Consider the following 23,420-nt stretch of genomic DNA (forward strand, 5'->3'; position numbering starts at 1 on the left):
CCATACACACACAAACTCACTCTCCTGCTGGTAATAGCTCATCCAAAGTGACCACTCTCCCTACAATGTGCATGATAATCAAGGTGGGCCATTTCCAGCACAAATCCAGGTTTTCTCACCCCCCCCACCCCCATACACACACAAACTCACTCTCCTGCTGGTAATAGCTCATCCAAAATGACCACTCTCCCTACAATGACAGGTTTCAGAGGAACAGCCGTGTTAGTCTGTATTCGCAAAAAGAAAAGGAGTACTTGTGGCACCTTAGAGACTAACCAATTTATTTGAGCATGAGCTTTCGTGAGCTATCAAGGTGGGCCATGTCCAGCACAAATCCAGGCTCTCTCACCCCCCCCTTCCCCCCCCGGGGGGACACACACACACAAACTCACTCTCCTGTTTTCAGTAGCTTATAACTTTGCCAAACTTAAACCTTTTGGACTGAAATTCTACTGGCCTCAGACTGAATATTTTTGGAAAGTTTCTGTCAAAGTTTCAGCCATTTCCAAGAATGAGGCGAGGGAAAAAATACATTGTTGTGCCACATTAAAAAAAAATTCTTACAGTTGTTTTTTTTTTTAAAAGCTTTCACACCTTCATGCTTTTGGTGCAGGGACTTGAAACTTGACATGGGGTGGCCGTTGTGTCCGGAATGTGCATTTTGCCATCCCCTATGAAAATCCACCCAAGTGTGAACAAATCTTTGAAAAGTGAGTTTGCTTGTGTTCAGAGACTTTGTAGACTGTAGCTAAACTCTCTGAAGATACTGTCTCTTTCAGTTCCTGCTGTTGACTAGCCTGCACATGCATACCCAGAAAGTGACTGAGCATGCTAAAGCTCAGGGATACAAGCATCAAGCAGAACTTTCCCTGCAATTGTTGCTCCCAGCTGCTGCAGACTGGTGTAGGGCAGGGCACCAGAACTGAGAGCATGGAAACTTTCCCCTTGTGCTCTCAGTGACCTGGTCACCACCCTCTGCTGGCAACCAGGCAGTGTAGAAAAGGAAGGTGCCTGACAGAGGTGACAAAGAGTCTGTGGGGGAAAGGGAGTGGAGTGGGATTGATTAGGAGAGGAGACTGGGCCTGAGAGCTGGAGAGGGAAATGGGGTGTGGGGACTGGGAGCCAGTGAGGGAGGAAAGACTCATATTTATGAAAGAGTGGAGGGAGGTGAGGACACTGTGACTAACTCAGAGGGGGAAAAAAGACTGGGCCTTGGGAACCCATAGTGGGAGAATGGAGATGGTGAGGCGGAGGAGACAGATCTGATGAAAAGCCACGGTGCATGGGGAAAATTGGAACTGTTCTGAGCAAAGAGACTGGGACAAGGTAACAGGTAGAAGGTGATGGGGATGGAAGGGAGACTGAAATTGAATAACATACTATTCGCTCCATCATAGGATTGGCATGAATGGTGCTGTTCAGCCCTTATAGATTCATAGATGTGAAGGCCAGAAGGACCATTATGATCATCTGGTCAGACCTCCTGCATAACACAGGCTAGACAACCTCACTCTGATGACTACAGCAGTGGTTTTCAACCTGTGGTCCACGGACCTGTGGGTGTCTGCAGACGATATCTAAGGGGTTATAAATTAATAGTTACATTCGTTAATTATCCTTACAGTTTAAAAAGTGTGCCTTATTTCTAGTCTGAATTTGTCTAGCTTCAGCTTCCAATCACTGGATCTTGCTACGCCTTTTTTCTGTTAGTAAACACCTTTTTAATTTATCAGAACTCTTGTTCCCATATACGTATGCATTATGATACAGTGTTTTCACATACTGTTTTCCCACAGGCTGTCTCTGCTTGCTTCAGTACCCAGAAGATCACAACTGGTGAAAAGAAGAGCATTGTGCCTGCTACAGACCAAAATCATTGGTGCCTCCTTCAGAGAGTGCAATCCACCAGAAACCACGATCAGATGTTATGATCTTGCAAACCAGTATCTTACATCCAACCTTTCTTTGTAGAACAACTTGAAAACGTGGCAACTAGTTGATTCCCACAGCACTTAATCGCTGCTCTTCACATTCCCCGACTCCTGATACAGAACGTAGGGGGGTGATTTTCAGGGGGCTGCAGCAGAGTCTCACCGTCACTGCTCAGCAGCTTCCCAGGGGGTCAGTGAGGAGGTTCTGCTCCCCTCCAGCTCCTGGGTTACAGTGAATAGGAAGTTTGGGGAATTAAACTAGTTCCTGTTTGATGTGTGTGCGAGGTGTCTCTGCATGTCAATTGCCAGTGCAATCACAGCACACTGCAAACAGCCCTCAGCTCAGCTCCGGGGGAGGTTAGAGAGCGGGCGGGAGGCGATCGGGCCGGGGAGGAATTGGGCTTGGGGACTATGGGCGAGGGGGTTTCAGGGGCGGGTGGCAGGCAGCGGGTGCTGGGGCCTGTGGCGGGATTATTCCACGTATCGAGCCCGAGGGGTCGGGAGGTGGCGGGGTGTGGGGAAGGGGCGTTGGGGTGGTGCTGGGGGGGGGTTGGGAGTGCAGGATCTGAGACGGGGGGAACAATTGGAGGTGGTGGAGTCTGGAGGGAGGTTGGGGGCGGACCCGAGACGGAGGGGGGCGGCTGAGAGTGGTGCGAGCACGGGGCCGCGGTTGGGGGGCGGAGCCCGAGGCGGGGCCGGGGCCGGGGCCGGGGCCGGGGCCAAGGCTCGGGTCGCTCCCCTCAGACATGGTCGGGCCGCGCGGGCCCTGTTGCCCGGCAGGGGGCGAGCGTGGCCGGCTCTCGAAGTGCGGCCGCGCGCGCCCCCGCGAGCAAATAGCAGGTCTCGCGGCGCTGTTGCGGAAGGTCGCGGGGCGGGGGCCGGACGAGATAGCTGCGAGCGCTGGGCTGTGCGGCTGCGAGACCCGCGATGGCTCTGGGCAGCGGGCTCCTTCTCTGCGCCCCGCTGGCGCTACTGCTGCTGGCAATGGCCCCGGGCAGTGCCTCCCCGGCTGCTGCGTCGGAGGGAGGTAAGAGAGCCCGGCCCCCCACGCAGAGCCTGCCCCACACAGCTCCCGGTGTCCTGCCCTTCCCCCCCGTCTCCTGCCCCGCATCTCCCCCCACCCGTCACATCCTGACCCACACAGCCCCCGGTGTCCTGCCCCCCCAAGCCGGACCCCCCCCGATCTCCTGCCCGGCACCTCCCCCCACACGCCACAGCCTGCCCCACACAGCCCCCAGTGTCATGCCCCCCCAAGCCCGACCCGCCGGTCTCCTGCCCCGCACCTCCCACCCCCACACGCCACAGCCTGCCCCACACAGCCCCCGGTGTCCTGTCCTGCCCCCCCCCCCCCCGATCTCCTGCCCCGCACCTGCCTCCCCACACGCCACAGCCTGCCCCACACAGCCCCCGGTCCCCTGCCCCGCACCTCCCTCCACACGCCACAGCCTGCCCTACACAGCCCGTGGTGTCCTGGCCCCATCTCTTCTGTCCCTGGCGCCTTGCCAACCCCCCCCGTACCCGACCCCCGTGCCTCGCACTTCCTCCCCGATCCCCCCAGGTGTCTTGCCCCGCACTTCCTGCCTCTGGTGTCTCTTCTTCCTCCCCCCGTATCCGACACATCCCCCAAGTGTCCAGTCCCCTACAATCATCTGAGACTCTAATTCCCCTCCACCCCTGCCCTGCGACTGCTGCTGTTGACAACTCGCGTTAGCTTCTAGCGGAGAGAAGGCCATTGGTAGTTTCCCCTGGAGCTGGTGGAGTTGCGATCCTGGGTTTTACCGCTACTTGCTTGTTTGAACATAGCAACTTCACTAGTGTCTGGTCTTCGTTAGGATTTTCCCCACTGCCAGCTAACAGAGGAAGAACGCACCCCTTTCTCACTGTGAAGACAAGACCTTGCAATAGTTGGTCTCAGTATTTAGCCTTCTAAGCACAGTGGGCTATTTGTTACAGCCTTGCCTTATCAAAGAGTGGAGTGTGCTAATCAGGGAAGTCATTAAAATGTGGTTTCAGAGGAACAGCCCTGTTAGTCTGTATTCGCAAAAAGAAAAGGAGTACTTGTGGCACCTTAGAGACTAACCAATTTATTTGAGCATGAGCTTTCGTGAGCTACAGCTCACTTCAGGTTTCAGAGTAGCTATCTTGTTAGCAGAACACCAATTTATAATCACACCTTTGTGTGAAAACTTGTTCACCTGTTAGTGTTACAAGTAACGCCTAACATGACTAAGGGGAGAGATTAGCGAAGACAGCATTGTGAAACCAACCATACACACTATTCCCTCTGTGCCTTGCATAATGACAGGTTTCAGAGTAGCAGCTGTTAGTCTGTATTCGCAAAAAGAAAAGGAGTGCTTGTGGCACCTTAGAGACTAACCAATTTATTTGAGCATAAGCTTTCGTGAGCTACAGCTCCCTTCATTGGAAGTTCATATTGAAGTTCTCTTATAGTTGTTACGAATTTTCAGTGCAGGGATGTCAGTTACTGAATTATGTGAATTGGTGGGTAAGCGAACAAACAAAGCAAGGACAGTGTATTGCTATGTATTTTATTAGTTTTGATAACTAAGTTTTTAACTTTTCACTGTACTGATAAGATTGTATCTCTGAAACACTATGAAGTAATAGCTTACTGCTTAGTAATAGCTGACTGCTATAAAGGGGGCTTCTGTTTCAGGCTTTGAGAGGTGCCCTTCCACACATGAACAAGCTCCAGTTCTATTTTAACCTCCTGAAGGTCCAGAGAAGTCTGAGCAGGCTACCTGATTTCTCTGCCAGAGTGTGGTATTACAAATGTATGGAATGCATCTCTTAAACATGATGGATGGTGAGAAATACTTTGAGTTGAAAGCATTATTTTTCACTTAATGTAACTGCCTTCATCCCAGTGCACTGTTTCCACCGTCTTCCTCCTAGTTAACAAATTTCAAAATCTTAGGGTGGAGGTTTTGGGTCTTGTGATCAGATTTTCACAAACTCTAAAACGTTTCCAAAATGCTATGTATTCCTTGTACATACTTTACAATTACAGACCAACAAGGCGGCTTCCCCAAACCAGACAAGAGGAGAAGCTTGTGAGAAGATTGGTTTTGAAGTGTGCCCTGATGTCATGTGACTTTTGACTAAAGTTAGGAATGAATTTAAAGATTACAGCCCATCACAGAAAACACCCTGATACTGCCCAACAGCTCCCTCTTTTCTTGAGGGGACTCCAACTTGAGTGCTTTGACTGACTGACTGCAGCTGCATTAACATGGCACCAGGAGAAAGGCATCTCAAATACGAAGGTTGCAAGCCATTTAAGATTCTTGGTCAAAACCATCCCCTTCCATTCACTCAAGCCAGCGTGCCGGCAGTGCAGGTCATGAAGCACTGGTGTCATGTGTTGACTGTGAGAAACTTCTCCAATAAGCAAGCTGCCACCTTTGCTGCAGGTTTCCGTTTGTGAGTTGATTTAAAGTGCATCCCTCTCACGCATTTCAGAAGTCTAATCCTCAGGTTATAAAGGCATAGGCCATGGCAGAAAGATTGAATTGAAAAGAAAAAGTTTCAACTTCTTGGCTAGTGCCTGGCTAACCACCTCCATCCCTGTTTGCACCTGTTCAGGTGACTGCTGCTATATGATCATCAAAGAGTAAGTGGGGATCTAGCAATACTACCAGATGCCTAGATTCTAAGGCCAGAAGGGACCACTGTGATCCACCAATCTGACCTCCTGCATAGCACAGGCCATAGGACTTCCCTGAAAAAAATCTTGTTTGAACTAAAGCATGTCTTTAAAAAAAAAAAAATCGAGTCTTGATTTAAAAATCTCCATTGATGGAGAATCCACCACATCCTTTGGTAAATTTTCCAATGTTTATTTACCTTCACTGTTAAAAAAAAAAAAATATGCCTCATGTCCGGTCTGACTGTCCGTTTTCAACTTCTAGCCATTGGATCTTGTTATACCTTTGTCTCCTAGACTGAAGAGCCTATTAGATATGTTCCCTGTGTAGGTACTTACAAACTGTGATCAAGTCGCCCCTTAACCATCTCTTTTTTTAAACTAAATAGACTCAAGAGCTCAATCTGTCACTAGAAGTCAGGTTTGCCAATCCTTTAATTTCTTGTGCCTCTTCTCTGAACCTTCTCCAATATATCAGCATCCTTCTTTAATTGTTGGCACCAGAACTGGACACAATATTCCAGCAGCAATCGCACCAGTGCCAAATACAGAGGTAAAATAACCTCTTTTCACACAAAATTCACGTTTGTTACATCCAAGGATCTCATTAGCTGTTTTGGTCAGTGTCGCACTGGGTGCTCATGTTCAGTTGATTATTTACTAGGACCCCCAAAGTCCTTTTCAGAGTCACTGCTTCCCAGAGTTTCTTCTGAAGGCGAAGAGAGCAGGGTGGCAGCAAGCATCCTAAAAGCATACTACCCTACTTTATGTCACACTGGCTTTTCTTCATTCTTCAACAAGTGAAATAACAACCTGGCCCTGCACCCTGCATTTTAACAGCTGCACAAGTTGGAAGAACAGAAGCAGAAGGTGGGTGGGGGACAGTATGAGGAGGTAGCACCAGAAGTAAACATTCTAGGCCTGTCTCAAGGTTTCAGTGAATGCTAGGCCAAGGATTGAGGTGGCTCTTCCCGATTAGCTTGTGAAGAATGTCACTTTCACAGGCCCTCTACTTAGCACTCATAAAGGTCTACTTAGATTAGGGGTGAAAGTAGGTGCTTTTCAAAATAAAATGAAAAACTGAACTGGATAATAGAACTGCAAAAGTATTTAATTGTCTACACTACGGGCTTGTCTACACTGGCAGTTTACAGCGCTGCAACTGTCTCGCTCAGGAGTGTGAAAAAACACCCCCCTGAGCGCAGCAAATTTCAGCGCTGTGAAGAGCCAGTGTAGACAGTGCACCAGTGCTGGGAGCCACGCCTGTCGTGGAGGTGGGTTTTTTAGAGCATTGGGAGAGCTCTCCCAGTGCTGCGCCGTGACCACACAAGGCACGTTAAAACAGTCCTGCGGCAGCGCTTTAGTGTTGCCAGTGTAGACTAGCCCTAAGAGTCTGTCCACACTAGGACATGCACATTATTAGTCAAGATGAACCCTAGGCTCCCCTCTAGGGTTCACATTGACAGTCTAACATTAAAAACTACAACTTGCCATCACTACACTAAAATTTTAAGATGTTTAAGCTGGTATGTTTTAAGAGTGTACCTCTCTATCCTACCCAGGTGGATTGATTTAAATAATGGTGATTTAATTCACCAAGTGGAAAGTCTAGATTTAAATAATCAATTTCAATCAGCTTTTCCATTTGTACTTCAGTTCTTTCGTATAAAGAAAGATGCATTCTCACTGGTGTATTCATTAAAATATGTAGACTTAGAACTAAATAGAGCCTTTATGCTATATTTGGTATACCTTTTTGCTACCTAAGAGGGTACACTATAATGATATACATTTATTTAAAGAGTGTTATAGTTTAATATTTTCAGCTTCTTAATTGTACGTTTTAGTAGGTTAGAAAATGGTGAATGAGGGGTGGAGTCATACATATTCATAATTTGAGAACTGAGCCAATCAGAGTTCAGGGAGAGGGAAGCTATAAAATAGGAGTATGAGACTATCCCGGTGGGCTCAGTGGATGATCCTGGTGAGATATGAATTTCAGTTTGTTACCCCCAGTAGCACAGCCCCTGGAAACCCCACAGGATCAAACACTTAATACAGAACATGACCTGTTGTGCCATCTTATAAAGCTTGCCCTTCAAATTGAAATGTTTTTCTCCTGATTCTTTATAAAGAAAAGTAATCTTTAACTCAGTGTTTGGTAGTGGCTCATGGATTCAGAGTATTTATTTTTATTTAAAGGTTTTAATGATTATAATTTTAGGCCTTAGCATATTTTCCATTAAATTCAGATTTAATTTTAAACAGATTTATTTTTAACAAGAAAAACTTATTAAAATTTAACTAAAATCAAAAATCTTATTTAAAGGGGGAAAAATCCAATTCTTTTATTCCCCCCCCCAACATCATCAGTTTTTATCCACCTTGTATCCTAGTGAGAGAGAGTGAGAGAGGTCATAGGTGTTAAGATGCACTTTAAAAAGAAATTGAGGTAGCCAACATGATTTGAAGGACCTCTTTCCTAGTCGTCTTGTTGTTTTTACTGATACAGACTAACACGGCTACCACTCTGAAACCTGTCACTGTGCAAGGCATTGAGTTTAGCTGTATGAAGTGGATAGTCTCTAAGTGCCACAAGGACTCCTCGTTGTTTTTTCATAATGTAGAAAGGTCTTTATCTTGTATTAGGGCTCTCCCAGTAGTGTGGATTTGTGAGATTCTGCTACAGTTGTTAGCAGTATCTTTGTTTGTTCAATGAGACGTATCACGCAAAGTATCTGACAAGCTGGTAGAAAGCAGCAGAAGAGCAAATGTAGCTTAATTCAGACTTTAAACTTCACCAATTGCATATTTGCTGCCCATCAGCTTGTTGCTTGAATTAACTGTTCTAAAGCTGCATTCTTGTTGAATCAAAATTGAACAACTCAAGGACTGGAAAGTCAGAAGGTCTTAGAAATTGGGGCTTGCTAAACAGCAGTAACATAGTGCTGGCTTGAATTAACTGATCTTGGACTGAATCACAAGTTTACTGTACTTTTTTAACTATATAATTAGTGTTAACATAAAAGTCCCATGACTTCTCTTCTGTCCCCAACGTTTGTAACTGTGTTTAGGGGTGTGGAGTGGCTGTTCCACGACTCCCTTCAACTTGGTAGTAATGACAGTGAATATTAGTACTTTATAAAGTCTCTGCTTCAGATCTAGTTTAGGAGTTCAGAGTCTGACTTCTAAAATGTAGAGCGGTGTGTAAACATCTCTATCTTACCTATGTTCATAGAATGCTGACTCACTTCAAGGGCTGTACCCTGAGGATATAAACCTAAAAGAAACCACAGCTCTGCTCCCTAATCACATGACTGATCTCCGCTGTAAATGAAAACACAAAACTGACCAGCTGCATTGTAGCTAATGGAAAATCATTACTACAAATGTTCTTATGAACAAATACCCTTTCTTTTCTAGTTTACAAAAGATATTTTAAAGGTATTTAATGTGTAGTACATCATCTTCCACAGACCATCGATTGAATGCTCAATAATTTCACTAAAATCTTGTCTTCCCGCAAAATAGGGTACTGCTGATATTTTAAAATTCTCAACTACTCCTCAAACATTCAGTAATTAAAAGTGCTCTTCAAATGCTATATTTGAAAAGGAAATAATCTTTCTGAAGTTTACTAGATGGAGGAAGCATTCTAATGAAGTGGGTTCTTAGAGGTCTTGTCTCCTGTACTTCTAACACTCTGTTTTGGTTGAAGGGAGGAAATGTGGCGCTATAGCACACTAGGGTAACCAAGAGACTATCGAATGTTAATAGGGACTATTGGGGAGACCTGTGATTTAGAAGATTTTTTATTTCATAGAATATCAGGGTTGGAAGGGACCTCAGGAGGTCATCTAGTCCTAAACCCCTACTCAAAGCAGGACCAATCCCCAGCTAAATCATCCCAGCGAGGGCTTTGTCAAGCCTGACCTTAAAAACTTCAAAGGAAGGAGATTCTACCACCTCCCTAGGTAGCATGCATTCTGTAAATTAAAATCTGCGGACACAGCATGTTTAAGCTTCTAAACGATGACAAAAACACAGAAACCTTTTTATAACTACCTAAAACCAGTGAGGTATTGTACCAATAAAGTATGCAAGCCCTTCAGTTCAGGGACAATATACCTTGAGTACTTGTGGCACCTTAGAAACTAACCAATTTATTTGAGCATAAGCTTTCGTGAGCTACAGCTCACTTCATCGGATGCATACTGTGGAAAGTACAGAAGATCTTTTTATACACACAAAGCATGAAAAAATGGGTGTTTACCACTACAAAAGGTTTTCTCTCCCCCCACCCACTCTCCTGCTGGTAATAGCTTATCTAAAGTGATCACTCTCCTTACAATGTAAACACCCATTTTTTCATGCTTTGTGTGTATAAAAAGATCTTCTGTACTTTCCACAGTATGCATCCGATGAAGTGAGCTGTAGCTCACGAAAGCTCATGCTCAAATAAATTGGTTAGTCTCTAAGGTGCCACAAGTACTCCTTTTCTTTTTGCGAATACAGGCTAACACGGCTGTTACACTCAGGGTATAGGTTTCAGAGTATACTAGCCAGGAAACTATTCATGCTCTCTCCACATTTTCACCTCAGTTATATTTGGTTTTGTTCTTTATAGATAACAGAACATGATTACAGTGAACAGGGCATAATATTAACAGAAGAGTGTAGTGAAGAGTTTGTCAGAAACCATGATCTGTTGCAGTTTGAAGGATTTTGTGTGCTTGGATTTGAAGAAAACTAAAAACTGCAACTAACGTTTCTGAGCCTCCTGCTTGGGGTAACTCACATACCAAGAGGAAGACGAGCTCAATTGTTTTTTTCATCAAGAGGGTCATTGCAAATAGGAGGCTGAGCAACATTGGTGGAGTTCTTTTTAAAACTTTTATTTAATTGCAAATCTGATAATTGGGACCTGGCATAACCTGCTTCCCCAACAATTAAGTAATAAAACATTGGACTAAATCTATGATAGCTCGCATGCTTTCATAGTTAAACGTTAAACAGCCTAGAATGAGCCTGCGTGGAAGAGACTTTTCATAATCTTGCAGAAATGCTATCTAGTCTCAAGACTGTGTGTCTCCCGAAACTGTTTAAATTGTGTTACACTAATGGCACGAGAATTGCAACAATAGATAATTATGTGGAAAGGAGCCTCTACAAATAGATGGTATATGTGCAAATAGAGTGGGAATATCTTGATTGTATGGTGCTGCTTCTCCAGTTCTCTGAGACAAAGCACTAGTGCACAGGAATAAGGTAAGAAGTTGCTGCACTTTACAGTAGAGTAATTAGTCAAGGAAAAATGTCTGGCAATGCTGCTTTGTTTTTTTAGAAACTATATGTAGTACGGCCTGGCTGCGAGGATACAGCAAAGTTAAATGTTCAGGCATTATTTATTTTCAAAATGTTGTTTGTATGGGCCTAGCTAAATACTAATATGGCTCTTTCCTCTCCACAGCTTGTCCTCAATACACAAACAAAACTTGTGAAGAGTGTCTGAAAAAAGTCTCAGTAAGTAGTAGAAAAACAAATCTATTTCCTTTATTTAAGTGAACTTGCTGTGTCAACCTGCCAAAGGTTCATAGTTTTGCGAAGCAGCTGAAAAGATCTGTCTTGGCATTTTGAAGTGGGGAGCAGCCACTATGCCAGCTGACTTCAAAGGGAGCTGCAAGTGCTAAGCACCTGTGGTGGGGTGGTTTTGTTTTTAAATGTTTAATCCAAACCCTTGGAAAGGGTTCCTGAAGAACCTTGCCTTTCCCTCCAGGTTCTGATGATCTCTGCCACATTCTTTGTTTGGATGACCTACTGTTCCCCACCAGTATTTTAGAGGACTGTTTGGAGTCCTGCTTTTCCTTTTTGTCACTGTGTGGGTGCTGGCTAAACTGCCTCACTTCTCCAGTGGGCTGAGTGGATTGAGAGAACAGATCACAATCTGAGGATATGCTGGAAATAGCGTGTCTCCTCTAGCACTCCTAGAACCAAGTGGAATTCAGATGGGGGTAGGGGAAGTTATCAAACACCTCAGTTTTGGAGGTTTGGCTTTACAGGTAGGAAGAATCCAAAGTTTTGGCTCTTGAATTCAGGTATAGAAGTAGTCTTACTGAAACAAACCTTACAAGATTGTGGAAGGCCTAAAAGTGACACTGGGCCTTGACCTCCACCTCAAATGTCTTCTAATGACGTGTGTGTTTGTTTTTCTAACTGCCTAGTGTCAGGACTCTGATTTTAAATTGGCTTGCTGAGAAACTCCGAATGCCTCTGAATTTGTACCTGCTCATCATATGAAGGTGAATGTTGGTGCAGATAGGTGAAACTTAGTGGTACTAAGGCTAGGGGAAACCATACATTCATAGGTATGAAGTTGTCCCTTATATCAGTCAGTTCTGAGCTGCAAATTCAGAGTTGTAACGTTCCCTAACTGTGGGAAAGTGAGAAATTGAGAGAGACTCCAGTGTTCTATGAAACGAAACAGTGAACACAAAAACAAGTTTATTTCTCATGCCTGGAAATGCACATTGTCCTTGCATTTCTGAGTAGAACACTGTTGAGTCTCTTGTATCTTCTCTTGAAACTCTAACACTTAACTGCTTTTTTTAAGCATCTAGTCAATTACAAAGTTCCAACCAAGCCAAACCTACCTATTCAAAATATGTGGAACTGATGCTGAGCTGGCTATGCAGGAATTGTAGGACTTATAAAAAGGATAGCTTTGAATTCAAAGCTATCATGTCTTCCACTACTTACACAATCTTCTCTCTTTTTCTGATCCAGTAAACTGACATAACCTTTTTTTACAAACTTGGAGTAGAAATCTGGATCTGTTAATCCTTTTTAAAAGAAGGAGTTCAGGATTACAATCCATCAGCCCTGTTTCTGCTTCTTCCACAATATAGATTTAGCCTAGAACTTTGTGGCATCAGTGGGGATAATGGAAAAGTACCATGGCTTCTCTGCACTGTCTTGGCTTTGTTTTTGTGTGGCTTTGTTTATTTAGTTAGATCAAGCCAGACTCCTATAGAGACTACAACAGTAATGTCCTTAGCCTGTGAAGTCCCTCCAACATCTTCAGTTGTTGTTGGAAGCTTGTCACACTTCTGAAGAGTCCTTGTTGTGCACATGTAGCATGTTTTGCCCAGTACGAATTCTAGTTGACTTACAGTAACTTGATGGAAAGCAAAAGGGGAAAGTCCCCCACCAGAAGAGAACACTGTTGATAAAGGGTGACAGAGGAGTGATGGGAAGAAACTCAATTCTATTTCCAGGCCCCAGCCACCTGACCTCCACGTGACAAAGGTTAATACCCCTAGCACATGACTGGGTCAGCATGCACAGGCTCCACTGGCTACGGTTCCACTCAGCTGTGCTCTGGGAGACAATTACGTTGAATTTCTTTTAAGAAAAATGTCTAGTTGCTTCTGGGGTTCTGCCCCTGGCTTTCATGAATGGCAGATTATTTTAAACCCCACCTCTGGATTACAGAGATTTACCAAAACTACTCTACCATCCTGTGGCTTCCATGTTCTCTAGAATATAATGACATATGGTAACTTTAAATCCTTTACCACCTCCTGGAAGGAGTTGTGCTTCCTTTGTGAACAGCTAAGGATCTGGCTACACTGCAGTCAGGAGATATGATGAGAGCACCTGTAGGTGTACCCATCCTAGCTTTCATCAGACTAGTTCACTAAAAAATAGCAGTGAGGCACAATGGTTTAGACTAGCCACCCAAATATATAATCAGGGTCACAGGCAGGCTTGTGGTTAGGTGACTAGCCCACACCACCACCTGTTCTGCTGTGACTTCACTGCTATTTTTAGCAAGATAGCTCGATCGAAGCTAGGGTAGGTATCCCTACATGTGCTGCCATCATGCCTCCCAGTTGCACTGTAAACAGACCCTAAGAGGTCACTGAAACAGCAATGAAGAGACTCTTCCCCCAGTAATGTTATGGGTCAGTTGTTCCTCACGCTCTGCCTAATAAACTGCATCTCTGATGTAACCCAGCTCCTGAGCTGAGGATATTGTGGGAAATCAACCTCAAAATACTATATCCCAAGAGGCTTAGAATAACACTGGGCATAACAATGTGGACACTTGCATTGTATAAAAGAACAATAAAAATCAGCTCATCTAGATTACACTGGAAATTGGCTTTAGAGCTTCTTTACAATACAGTTAACTGCTGGAAAAATTCACTCTGCTGCCACAGTCCAGCCCTGATCCAGCTCTACGATCAGTTACCATCACTAATTACATCTGTGGTAGAGCAAGAAAGCTTTGTTTTATCTGGAGTATAACACGGCTGCTACTCTGAAACCTGTTAGAGGTCAGTATTTCTAACCTGCATCACTATGCCTGAGTATTTCCTGATATTAGTAATCAAATCTTTGATAAGCTTCTCCTTAAACTCCTCATGTGATACACTTCTCATAGCGGCCTCAAATCAGACGAATGTCTTGTGAGTGCTCAAGTCTTTAACTGTATTGCCCATTGTTCTAGGATTGTAAGGCTGAACATAAACACATGTTAATTATCTTGAACACAGTATCTTTTCTCTATTTGGGAATTATGAAAGCATTGTACAACTGGCTAGCTCCTATATGAGGAGATACCAGTTGGTGCCCAGAATTTACTAACTGGGTGTTTTGGAATTGGCGGCTGTGATTGCAGAGCCATTGGCCATTATCTTTGAAAACTCGTGGCAAACGGGGGAAGTCCCAGATGACTGGAAAAAGGCTAATGTAGTGCCAATCTTTAAAAAAGGGAAGGAGGATGATCCTGGGAACTACAGGCCAGTCAGCCTCACCTCAGTCCCCGGGAAAAATCATGGAGCAGGTCCTCAAGGAATCAATCCTGAAGCACTTAGATGACAGGAAAGTGATCAGGAACAGTCAGCATGGATTCACCAAGGGAAGGTCATGCCTGACTAATCTAATCACCTTCTATGATGAAATTACTGGTTCTGTGGATGAAGGGAAAGCAGTGGATGTATTGTTTCTTGACTTTAGCAAAGCTTTTGACACGGTCTCCCACAGTATTCTTGTCAGCAAGTTAAGGAAGTATGGGCTGGATGAATGCACTATAAGGTGGGTAGAAAGTTGGCTAGATTGTCGGGCTCAACGGGTAGTGATCAATGGCTCCATGTCTAGTTGGCAGCCAGTGTCAAGTGGAGTGCCCCAGGGGTCGGTCCCAAGGCCGGTTTTGTTCAATATCTTCATAAATGATCTGGAGGATGGTGTGGATTGCACTCTCAGCAAATTTGCGGATGATACTAAACTGGGAGGAGTGGTAGATACGCTCGAGGGCAGGGATAGGATACAGAGGGACCTAGACAAATTGGAGGATTGGGCCAAAAGAAATCTGATGAGGTTCAATAAGGATAAGTGCAGGGTCCTGCACTTAGGAGGGAAGAACCCAATCACAGCTACAGACTAGGGACCGAATGGCTAGGCAGCAGTTCTGCGGAAAAGGACCTAGGGGTGACAGTGGACGAGAAGCTGGATATGAGTCAGCAGTGTGCCCTTGTTGCCAAGAAGGCCAATGGCATTTTGGGATGTATAAGTAGGGGCATAGTGAGCAGATTGAGGGATGTGATCGTTCCCCTCTATTCGACATTGGTGGGGCCTCATCTGGAGTATTGTGTCCAGTTTTGGGCCCCATGCTACAAGAAGGATGTGGATAAATTGGAGAGAGTCCAGCGAAGGGCAACAAAAATGATTAGGGGTCTGGAACACATGACTTATGAGGAGAGGCTGAGGGAACTGGGATTGTTTAGCCTGCAGAACAGTAGAATGAGGGGGGATTTGATAGCTGCTTTCAACTACCTGAGAGGTGGTTCCAGAGAGGATGGTTCTAGACTATTCTCAGTGGTAGAAGAGGACAGGACAAGGAGTAATGGTCTCAAGTTGCAGTGGGGGAGGTTTAGGTTGGATATTAGGAAAAACTTTTTCACTATGAGGGTGGTGAAACACTGGAATGCGTTACCTAGGGAGGTGGTAGAATCTCCTTCCTTATGACAGGTTTCAGAGGAACAGCCGTGTTAGTCTGTATTCGCAAAAAGAAAAGGAGTACTTGTGGCACCTTAGAGACTAACCAATTTATTTGAGCATGAGCTTTCGTGAGCCACAGCTCACTTCATCAGATGTTAGTGAGCTGTGGCTCACGAAAGCTCATGCTCAAATAAATTGGTTAGTCTCTAAGGTGCCACAAGTACTCCTTTTCTCCTTCCTTAGACGTTTTTAAGGTCAGGCTTGACAAAGCCCTGGCTGGGATGATTTAATTGGGGATTGGTCCTGCTTTGAGCATGGGGTTGGACTAGATGACCTCCTGAGGTCCCTTCCAACCCTGATATTCTATGATTCTATGAATGACAGCTGGGTTAGATTTGATAGGTGAATGGCAGGACAGACTTGATTCCCATAATCTTCTGTTCCTGCCATCAAACAGTATAAATAGGTGTAGTCTTGGGTAGAGGTGGTTGAGGTACTTGTGTGAATGGTAGCTGAGGAAACTTTTCAAACCTTGGTCTTAATGTCAACAAACTTGTTCAAGTTCCAGTTGTAGGGCTAAATTCTACCTTCAGTTAAAGGTTTAACTGAACTGGTTCTATAAAAGGTTCTGTCAGACAAGGATTCTGGCAATGCTACAGCTCCTGATGTCTTTTAAACTGTCATCTTAGGCCTTGTCTACACTGCAGAAAACATGGAACTCCATGCCACTTCTAGTCACTCTTCAGAGCAGTGCTTCCCATTGGGGCCAGGGGAAAAGAGGACAGTCATACATTCCCTTCCCTCCCCAAAGCACCTGTCAAACACTGTCCACTCACATGCTTCCTGTTTCACAAGAGTTCAAACTACCAGCATAACCACATGAGCTCAGACAAAGTCCTATAGTTGTTTTTGCTGGTATACTAGTGCTACCATAGGCCAGAAGCATAGGTGGCACAGCTGCATTGGCTCATTTGGTCTGTCCTGCACTATAAATGTTAAGAACCCAGCACACTTAGGTCTTCACATCAACAAACAAAAAGACAAGATGCAACAGTGGTGGGTAAAGGATGCAGGGGAAGGGAGGATGTATGTTATACTAAGATCAGAGTTACTCTAGGTGTGTGCACATCTTACTTAACAGAATCCCCCAAAGCTGTAGATAGATAAGGAGCACTTAGTCATTGAGTTTAAGGCCAGAAAGGACCATCAGATCATTTAGTCTGACCTCATGTATAGCACAAACCACCAGCACCCACATACTAAACCCAACAAATTACAGCCCATTACTTAATCTACAGGTTTCTGAATGCATTGCTGCGTGCTCTTTCTGTTTGCTATACCATGATTGCTCTGTCCTGTAGTCCTGATTCCTTCTTGTCTGGAGCTACTGCGGCTGCTGTAATCCCATTTTATGAGATAGTGTGAGCAACCCTGAGGCCTCCTTTTTGTCCTTTTAAAAAAACAACTTGTAAATCTTCCACTTTGCTCCAGCATCTCCAACAGAAACTCCCATAAACTTCTGCTTCAAAGAGCTGTGCCAGGACCTGCAGAGAAACTTCAAAAACTGTGTCCCCCTACTCCTGTGATAGTTGGGGGGGAGTGCTGTATGTGAAGACAGTGAATCCGGTCAAAGAAAAATTAGCTAGGGTGGATACTAACCTTTCACATTTCCCTGGTTCTGTAACAGTTACTGAATGCTTTGCTCATGTAACTATTTAAAGTCTTGTTTCAGAGGAACAGCCGTGTTAGTCTGTATTCGCAAAAAGAAAAGGAGTACTTGTGGCACCTTAGAGACTAACCAATTTATTTGAGCATGATAAATAATGCTCAAATAAATTGGTTAGTCTCTAAGGTGCCACAAGTACTCCTTTTCTTTTTATTTAAAGTCTTGTAGTCCAGAAAGCCTTTGCATTACCTGTCTACTGTTGACTGTGATTATTTGCATTTTAAGGGCTCTAATGATAACATTCTCCCTAGGCTCCAGGGAAAATTCTTTGTAACACCCTTATGTCTGATATGAAAATCAGTGGCTCTTTTTCACTTGTATTTGCTTTGGGGTGAAAAGTACAAATGTTACATATTAAAAGTTGACTTGCCAAACTAAGTCTAAGTCCTGACTTAGAGCGACATTTCCATTTGTTTACAAAGTTTCCTCCCTTATTTATTCAACAACCTTCATATAGGAAGCATATTTGAGCCTTTTTATTTTACAAAAATGTACTGTAACTATTATAAACCCATAGCTATTTACAAAGCTTGTTTCCGGACAGCCTTAGTTGAGGCACACTTTCATACCAACAAACATCAGCAGCAAAGCATGACATTCATGACTTGCAAACTTTTTTCAAAAGTGCAGATACTGAACTTTCATCATGCCTCAGGAATCTGCTGTTCTATATATCCACAGCACCACATAACCTAACACTTAACCATAGCAGTTCTCAGCAATCGCCTTAACTATCTGTAGTCAAATACAGATTACTCTCATCAGCCTTGTGCCCTTGAATATTGGAATATAGTAAGTCATGTCATACATTGTAGTTTGTAAACTTGTCTGGCTCGTTACAATGCTCTTAGCTTGAATAGCCTTTGTTACCTAGTAGTATCATTGCACTCAAACAATCTTGCACTTGCATCTCACTTGCTTTGCTTCTCTTTCAGTGTCTGTGGTGCAGCAGCAACAAGAAATGCATGGATTATCCTGTTAAAAACCTTCTCCCTCCTCACTCTCTCTGTGAGTTGAGTTCTGCACGCTGGGGAGTCTGCTGGGGTAAGTGGATTTTATGTCAGTGATTTTGTGGAAAATGTACAGTAATTAAAAATTGGTGGCACCTTATCAATTCTACAGCCTTTGTTACATCCAGTGTAACAAGCAAGAGAAGAAACTTTTCCCCAGGTTTCTCTAATGTGATGCCACTATGTTTTATCAGAGATCCTAGCTATATCAAGAGTTCTCAAAGACCACATCTTAATGCAGTGTCTTCTGGACCGCCTCCTTTTCTGCTGGCAATAGAATAACTCATATAACTACCTACCTACATAGAAAAATAGTATTTGGAAAGCATTTAATGTGATAGTAGCTTCTTCATGTGGTTTAGGGGCCGGAAATAAGAGCCACCAGGTCTCTGTAGATTAGAACATCGGCAAATGCTTGATATACTACTGATGGTACACAGGCTAGAATCTGGGAACTAGGGGCCACATTGTCCTCTTGCATGGTGAAAAGCAGAAGAGTTATGTCCAGCTAATATAGCAAGATGAATGTTGACATACCATCTATACTTACTTTTCTGGCCTTTACCAAAAAAAAACCTTTACTAGTATCTGGTTTGACCTCCTGTATAGTACTAGTCATAGAACTTCACTTTGTGATTGCCCATTTAGCCCAGTAACTTGTGGCCAAACAAGACCATATTCTAGAACAAGTTCTCTTTAACCAACAGAAGTTGATCCAATAAAAGATATTACCTGAACCAGTATACATGTCTGATATGGGATCCACAGTATTTCAGCCTCCTGCATCCACAGGAATGGGCCCCTCTACCTGCCCTTTATGCACTGAGCTGCCCTGTTTAACCAAGGAAATGATGTGGTACACCTGCAGGCATTTGGAGCTGTTCACGCTTTAAGAATGGCTTTTCCTCCCTTTTGTGTCATTGTATATGGTAGGGATTTCTTCATTAAAGGTCATAGCAGAATTCATTCTTTAAAATGAGCCTGGATAGCTGTCTAAAAGATGCTCTAGTTCAACTATCGATTGAGTTAGATGGAGGAATTATGGGGTGAAATTCTCTGGCCTGTGCTATGCTGGGCAGACTAGATGATCATAATAGTCCTTTCTGGCCTTGAGTCTATAAGTGAAGTTACACACATGCAGCAGTCTTGAGGAGAAAGACAAAGATGCGTTGCCTCTGCATTGCCCAGTGAACCCAAACGTGGCTGATCTAGGTTTGCTCTCTGAGTCTCTTGTCTTATAATCCTTTGTTTAATGTTTTAGTAGTGGTTACGTAAAGAGCTATTCGCTGTTACATTACATTTCCTTGAAAGAACTGTAGTGCCTTGTTAGACGTTTTTTGCTCCTTTAGAACATAGTGCTCATTTGTTGTGTAATGGTTTCTGTTGTCACCTGCCTCATGGGAGGGGTCTGTCTTGGCCATGACTAAAATGCTAAGCATACGGGCAATCCTAATAAATATTTACGCTCAATATTCCTAAATTCTAACGGGTGTTCTTCAAGGACTGTTCCCGACCTTCTAATTACTTGCATTAGGGGACAAAACGTTGTGTTCCTTCCTGAGTCTTTGTACAGCTGATCTTCGGCAGTTTAGTAGTAGGTGTGGTACATCCAATTCCATTTGCTCCTGATGGATGGGGATAGTTAAACAGTAAAACCTCACGGCATAGAGTGGAAAAACGAAGGCAAATTGACTCCTTTCCTGCCTGATGCAGATATGGAATCACAACCATAATATCTCGAGCACTGGCTTACAGACTTTGCTATCCCCATGGGGCATGCAGTTGCAGCCTTTGAAGGTATAATAAAAGGCAATGAGGGCAGAGCCTGGTAAACAGTGACTGATATTAACTTTTGATGAGTTCTGAGCAGGGGTGCATTTCATGCAGGTGTTTGTTTCAGCTAGGTCCAAAAGCTCTGCCACTGAAGTCTACTCCTGTTTTAGGTAATACACTTAAAGGTGAGAGAGTGGACCTCCGATCTGGGCTTGCATGTTGAAGCTCAATGCCAGCTTGTGGTACGCTGTCTCCTTGGCCCACCTCTGAAATGGCATTGTCCACAGTGCTTGGGAAGACTATCAGTAAGAAATTAGCCTGAAGAAAAAATAAGAAGGGTATTTCTGCTCAGTTAATCTTGAGGGATATTTAGTTGAAACACATTAAATCAACCAGGGGTCTGGGGACCCCTGGGGGGGGCCTTGAACAGGTTTCAGGCAGTCCACCAAGCAGGGCCAGTGTTAGACTCACTGGGCCCCAGGGCAGAAAGCTGAAGCCCTGCTGCATGAAGCTGAAGCCCAGGGCCCTGAGCCCCACCACCGGGGCTGAAGCCAAAATCTGAGCAACTTAGCTTTGTGGGGGGGCCCTGTGGCAATTGCGCTGCTTGCCCTTAATGCCAGCCCTGGCTTTTATAAGCAGAAAACCAGTTGTGGCACAGGTGGGCCATGGAGGTTTTTTAGCATGTTTGGGGAACCTCAGAAAGAAAAAGGTTGAGAACCCCTGCATTAAATGATTTAGTCTGCTGATGAAATTCCAGTTTCTGAAAACTGTCTGAACAATTGGTCTGAGCTTTCCAACTAGGTATATTTGCCTTGAGCAGCTGACAGGATAATAGAGATCTAGAAAATCTTTCTTGCAACCAGAACTAGGGAATTCCTCGAGACCTGCCTCTTCCATTTGTGGAAGACCCCTCTGCCCAAATGCAAATGTTCAAGCAGATCTGACTAGCAAGTATCTCAAAAGGACTCTGTAGGCTGACTAAAGGAGTGCCATGCAAATCAAGACTGGAAGGGGGGGAAAAAAAATCTTACTTTGCTGCTAGAAAGTTTGGAAACTGGAAAGTTTGCTGCTATGACAGTTCATTTAGCCTGGAAGGTAGCCGATGTGAATCGATAAATGCTCCATGTGGAAGTGAGGAGGGTCTTCCCGTTTCCTGGCCAACTGCAGGATTAACATTGACTGACAAAGGAGAGGAGTCTTCCACAGCCAGTATGCTACTATGTGATGACTGTAGTAGGAAAAAGGTGAGAAAATGAGGGATTAGAGGCCCTTGTCAAAAAGAAAAAAGGATATGGGCAGAGACTAGACGGGGCGGGGGGGGAAGGATGGCAGAAATAGGGGTACAGAAGAGATGAGAAATCCAAATTGGGAGCAGGACAAAATGACTTCCTTGGTTTTTGAAGGGGTTGGTTAAATTCCTGTGATTTCCAGCCCTGTTAGGTGGTGGCGATTGGTGGGCAAAACTTGAAATCTGTGCTTTTCTTTTCTTTTTAATTGTCCCCTCTCCCTTCCTCCTTGCCTCTCCAAGAATAGGAATCTATCTAGCGATGATTGCCTTCAGGAAAAAGGAGAGTGGCCATATTAATTGTAGTTCTGAGAAATTAAATCTGTAAGTAGGGGGTTTCTGTCCATCTCCGCTCAAGAGATGGTAACGGTACCAGACACACAGGGTGGTGGTTTGCACCAACAGAGGAATCAACACTTGCTCTTGAATTTGTCCAGGAAGTTATTCTGCAAGCAGGTTTCTACCTGCAGTAACTGATCTGCGAGTCAAGGTTCTTCCATTTCTAGTCATATTCTCACTGAAGTGGTAATGGTCTATAGTGAGTTATCAGGCCATTTTGGATTTGTAAGAGGGTATGAATAAAACAGTTTCAATGTTGATGTTTTGTCTGCGTACAGAATTTAAGACCTCCTACCAGTAGTATGACTGAAATAAGACTGCTTAAACCTGCTTTTATAATTTAGCTATAAATTGTAACTTTCAAATTTGTGCTATTGCAATTTTTCAAGTAGGTTATAGCAACATCAATGACTTTGATATCAAGTTATATTCAAATTGCCTCACCCTGCAAGCATACCAACTAGCTGGTAATTATTTCCACAGGAACCATTGTCTGACATCTCAGAACACATTGGTGTCCTTGCAAGTTCTTGATAGGTGCAGTAATAGCCAGTAACTAAAGTGTACAGTTATGCTAGGGTTGCCAGTTTTGGTTGGCCGTATTCCTGGAGGTTTCGTTGGATGATTTAATCTTTAATTAAAGATTTAATCTTTTAATTCCTGGAGATGCCAGGACAATCCTGGAGGATTGGCAACCCTAAATTATGCATCAGTTAGTTGTATAACACCCCTGTACTGTGGTAGCCTTCCTGCTTGGGATGATTGTAGTTGACTGTAATACCTGTACTGCTTTCTATAGGAGAAAAGAACAAAAAAATTTGAAACAAATGAGTCAAGCTAATATTTCTGACTTTTAAATGCAACTAAGCTTCCAGAAAACAATGGCTTCTGTGTCATAACGCAAAGGCCTCAAGGTTGTAATTCTCACTTTCTTAACATCTTCATACGCTTTTATACTTATAAATGTTTTGACTCTTTCAGTGAACTTTGAAGCCTTGATCATCGCAATGTCTGTGGTAGGAGGAGTGATCCTTGTTGCTCTCTGCATCTGCTGCTTCTGCTGTTGCAGGAAAAAGAAGAGCAAAAAGCAAGTATCTGAAAATCTAATTCCTACTTTACAGCACTTTTAGAAAGTTACAAAACTTAACTAGATGCCCAAACCCTGGTGAATGCCAAACACAGCCAGCTGATGGTTGTTTATGACAATCTCTATTATTCCTGTCAGGCCAGACAAAGACGATGAAAAAGCTGCCAGAGAAAGGGAACAGAGGAGAGTACGGCAAGAAGAGAGGTGAGTACCCAGTGTGAGGTAATGGGATGGGCAAGGCAGAAATGGATCATCTTCTGCTTAAAATAACTTTCTGTAAACAGATCAACACACCTGTCTTGATATTGGAGAAATGGAATGCTATATATGTTCAGTCTTGCTCAAATTGTAAAATATTAATCATCTGTATATTTACCGGTCTCCTAATAACATGAGGTAGTTGGTAATTTAAACGTACCATCACGTACACAGTCCTAGGTATCTGCATCCAGACTCAATCTCAACACCCCCATGGCCCAAGATGAGGGGCTCCTTTGGTGACAGCAGTGGAAGTACTTAGCCATTGGAGAACCTAAAACTGCTTCCCAGTGCCAGATCTCAAAGGGACATATGACTTTACCTCCAACCAGCAATCTGTGC

The 23,420-nt window shown here is 43.9% G+C and overlaps 1 protein-coding gene across 1 annotated transcript in view; it reads left to right on the forward strand.

Annotated features, from left to right (window-relative positions):
• Window positions 1–2,764: 2,764 nt before the first annotated feature.
• The window catches only part of PTTG1IP (PTTG1 interacting protein), a 29,211-nt gene continuing 8,555 nt past the window's right edge, over window positions 2,765–23,420 (forward strand). The window contains exons 1-5 of the mRNA XM_048863187.2: window positions 2,765–2,958; window positions 11,069–11,121; window positions 18,262–18,370; window positions 22,715–22,820; window positions 22,959–23,024. Of these exons, the coding sequence (XP_048719144.1) occupies window positions 2,859–2,958; window positions 11,069–11,121; window positions 18,262–18,370; window positions 22,715–22,820; window positions 22,959–23,024 (434 nt within the window). The 5' untranslated portion in view covers window positions 2,765–2,858. The remainder of the gene's footprint in view (window positions 2,959–11,068; window positions 11,122–18,261; window positions 18,371–22,714; window positions 22,821–22,958; window positions 23,025–23,420) is intronic.

This window comes from Caretta caretta, chromosome 9, assembly GCF_965140235.1.
Source record: "Caretta caretta isolate rCarCar2 chromosome 9, rCarCar1.hap1, whole genome shotgun sequence".
Lineage (NCBI taxonomy): Eukaryota > Metazoa > Chordata > Testudines > Cheloniidae > Caretta > Caretta caretta.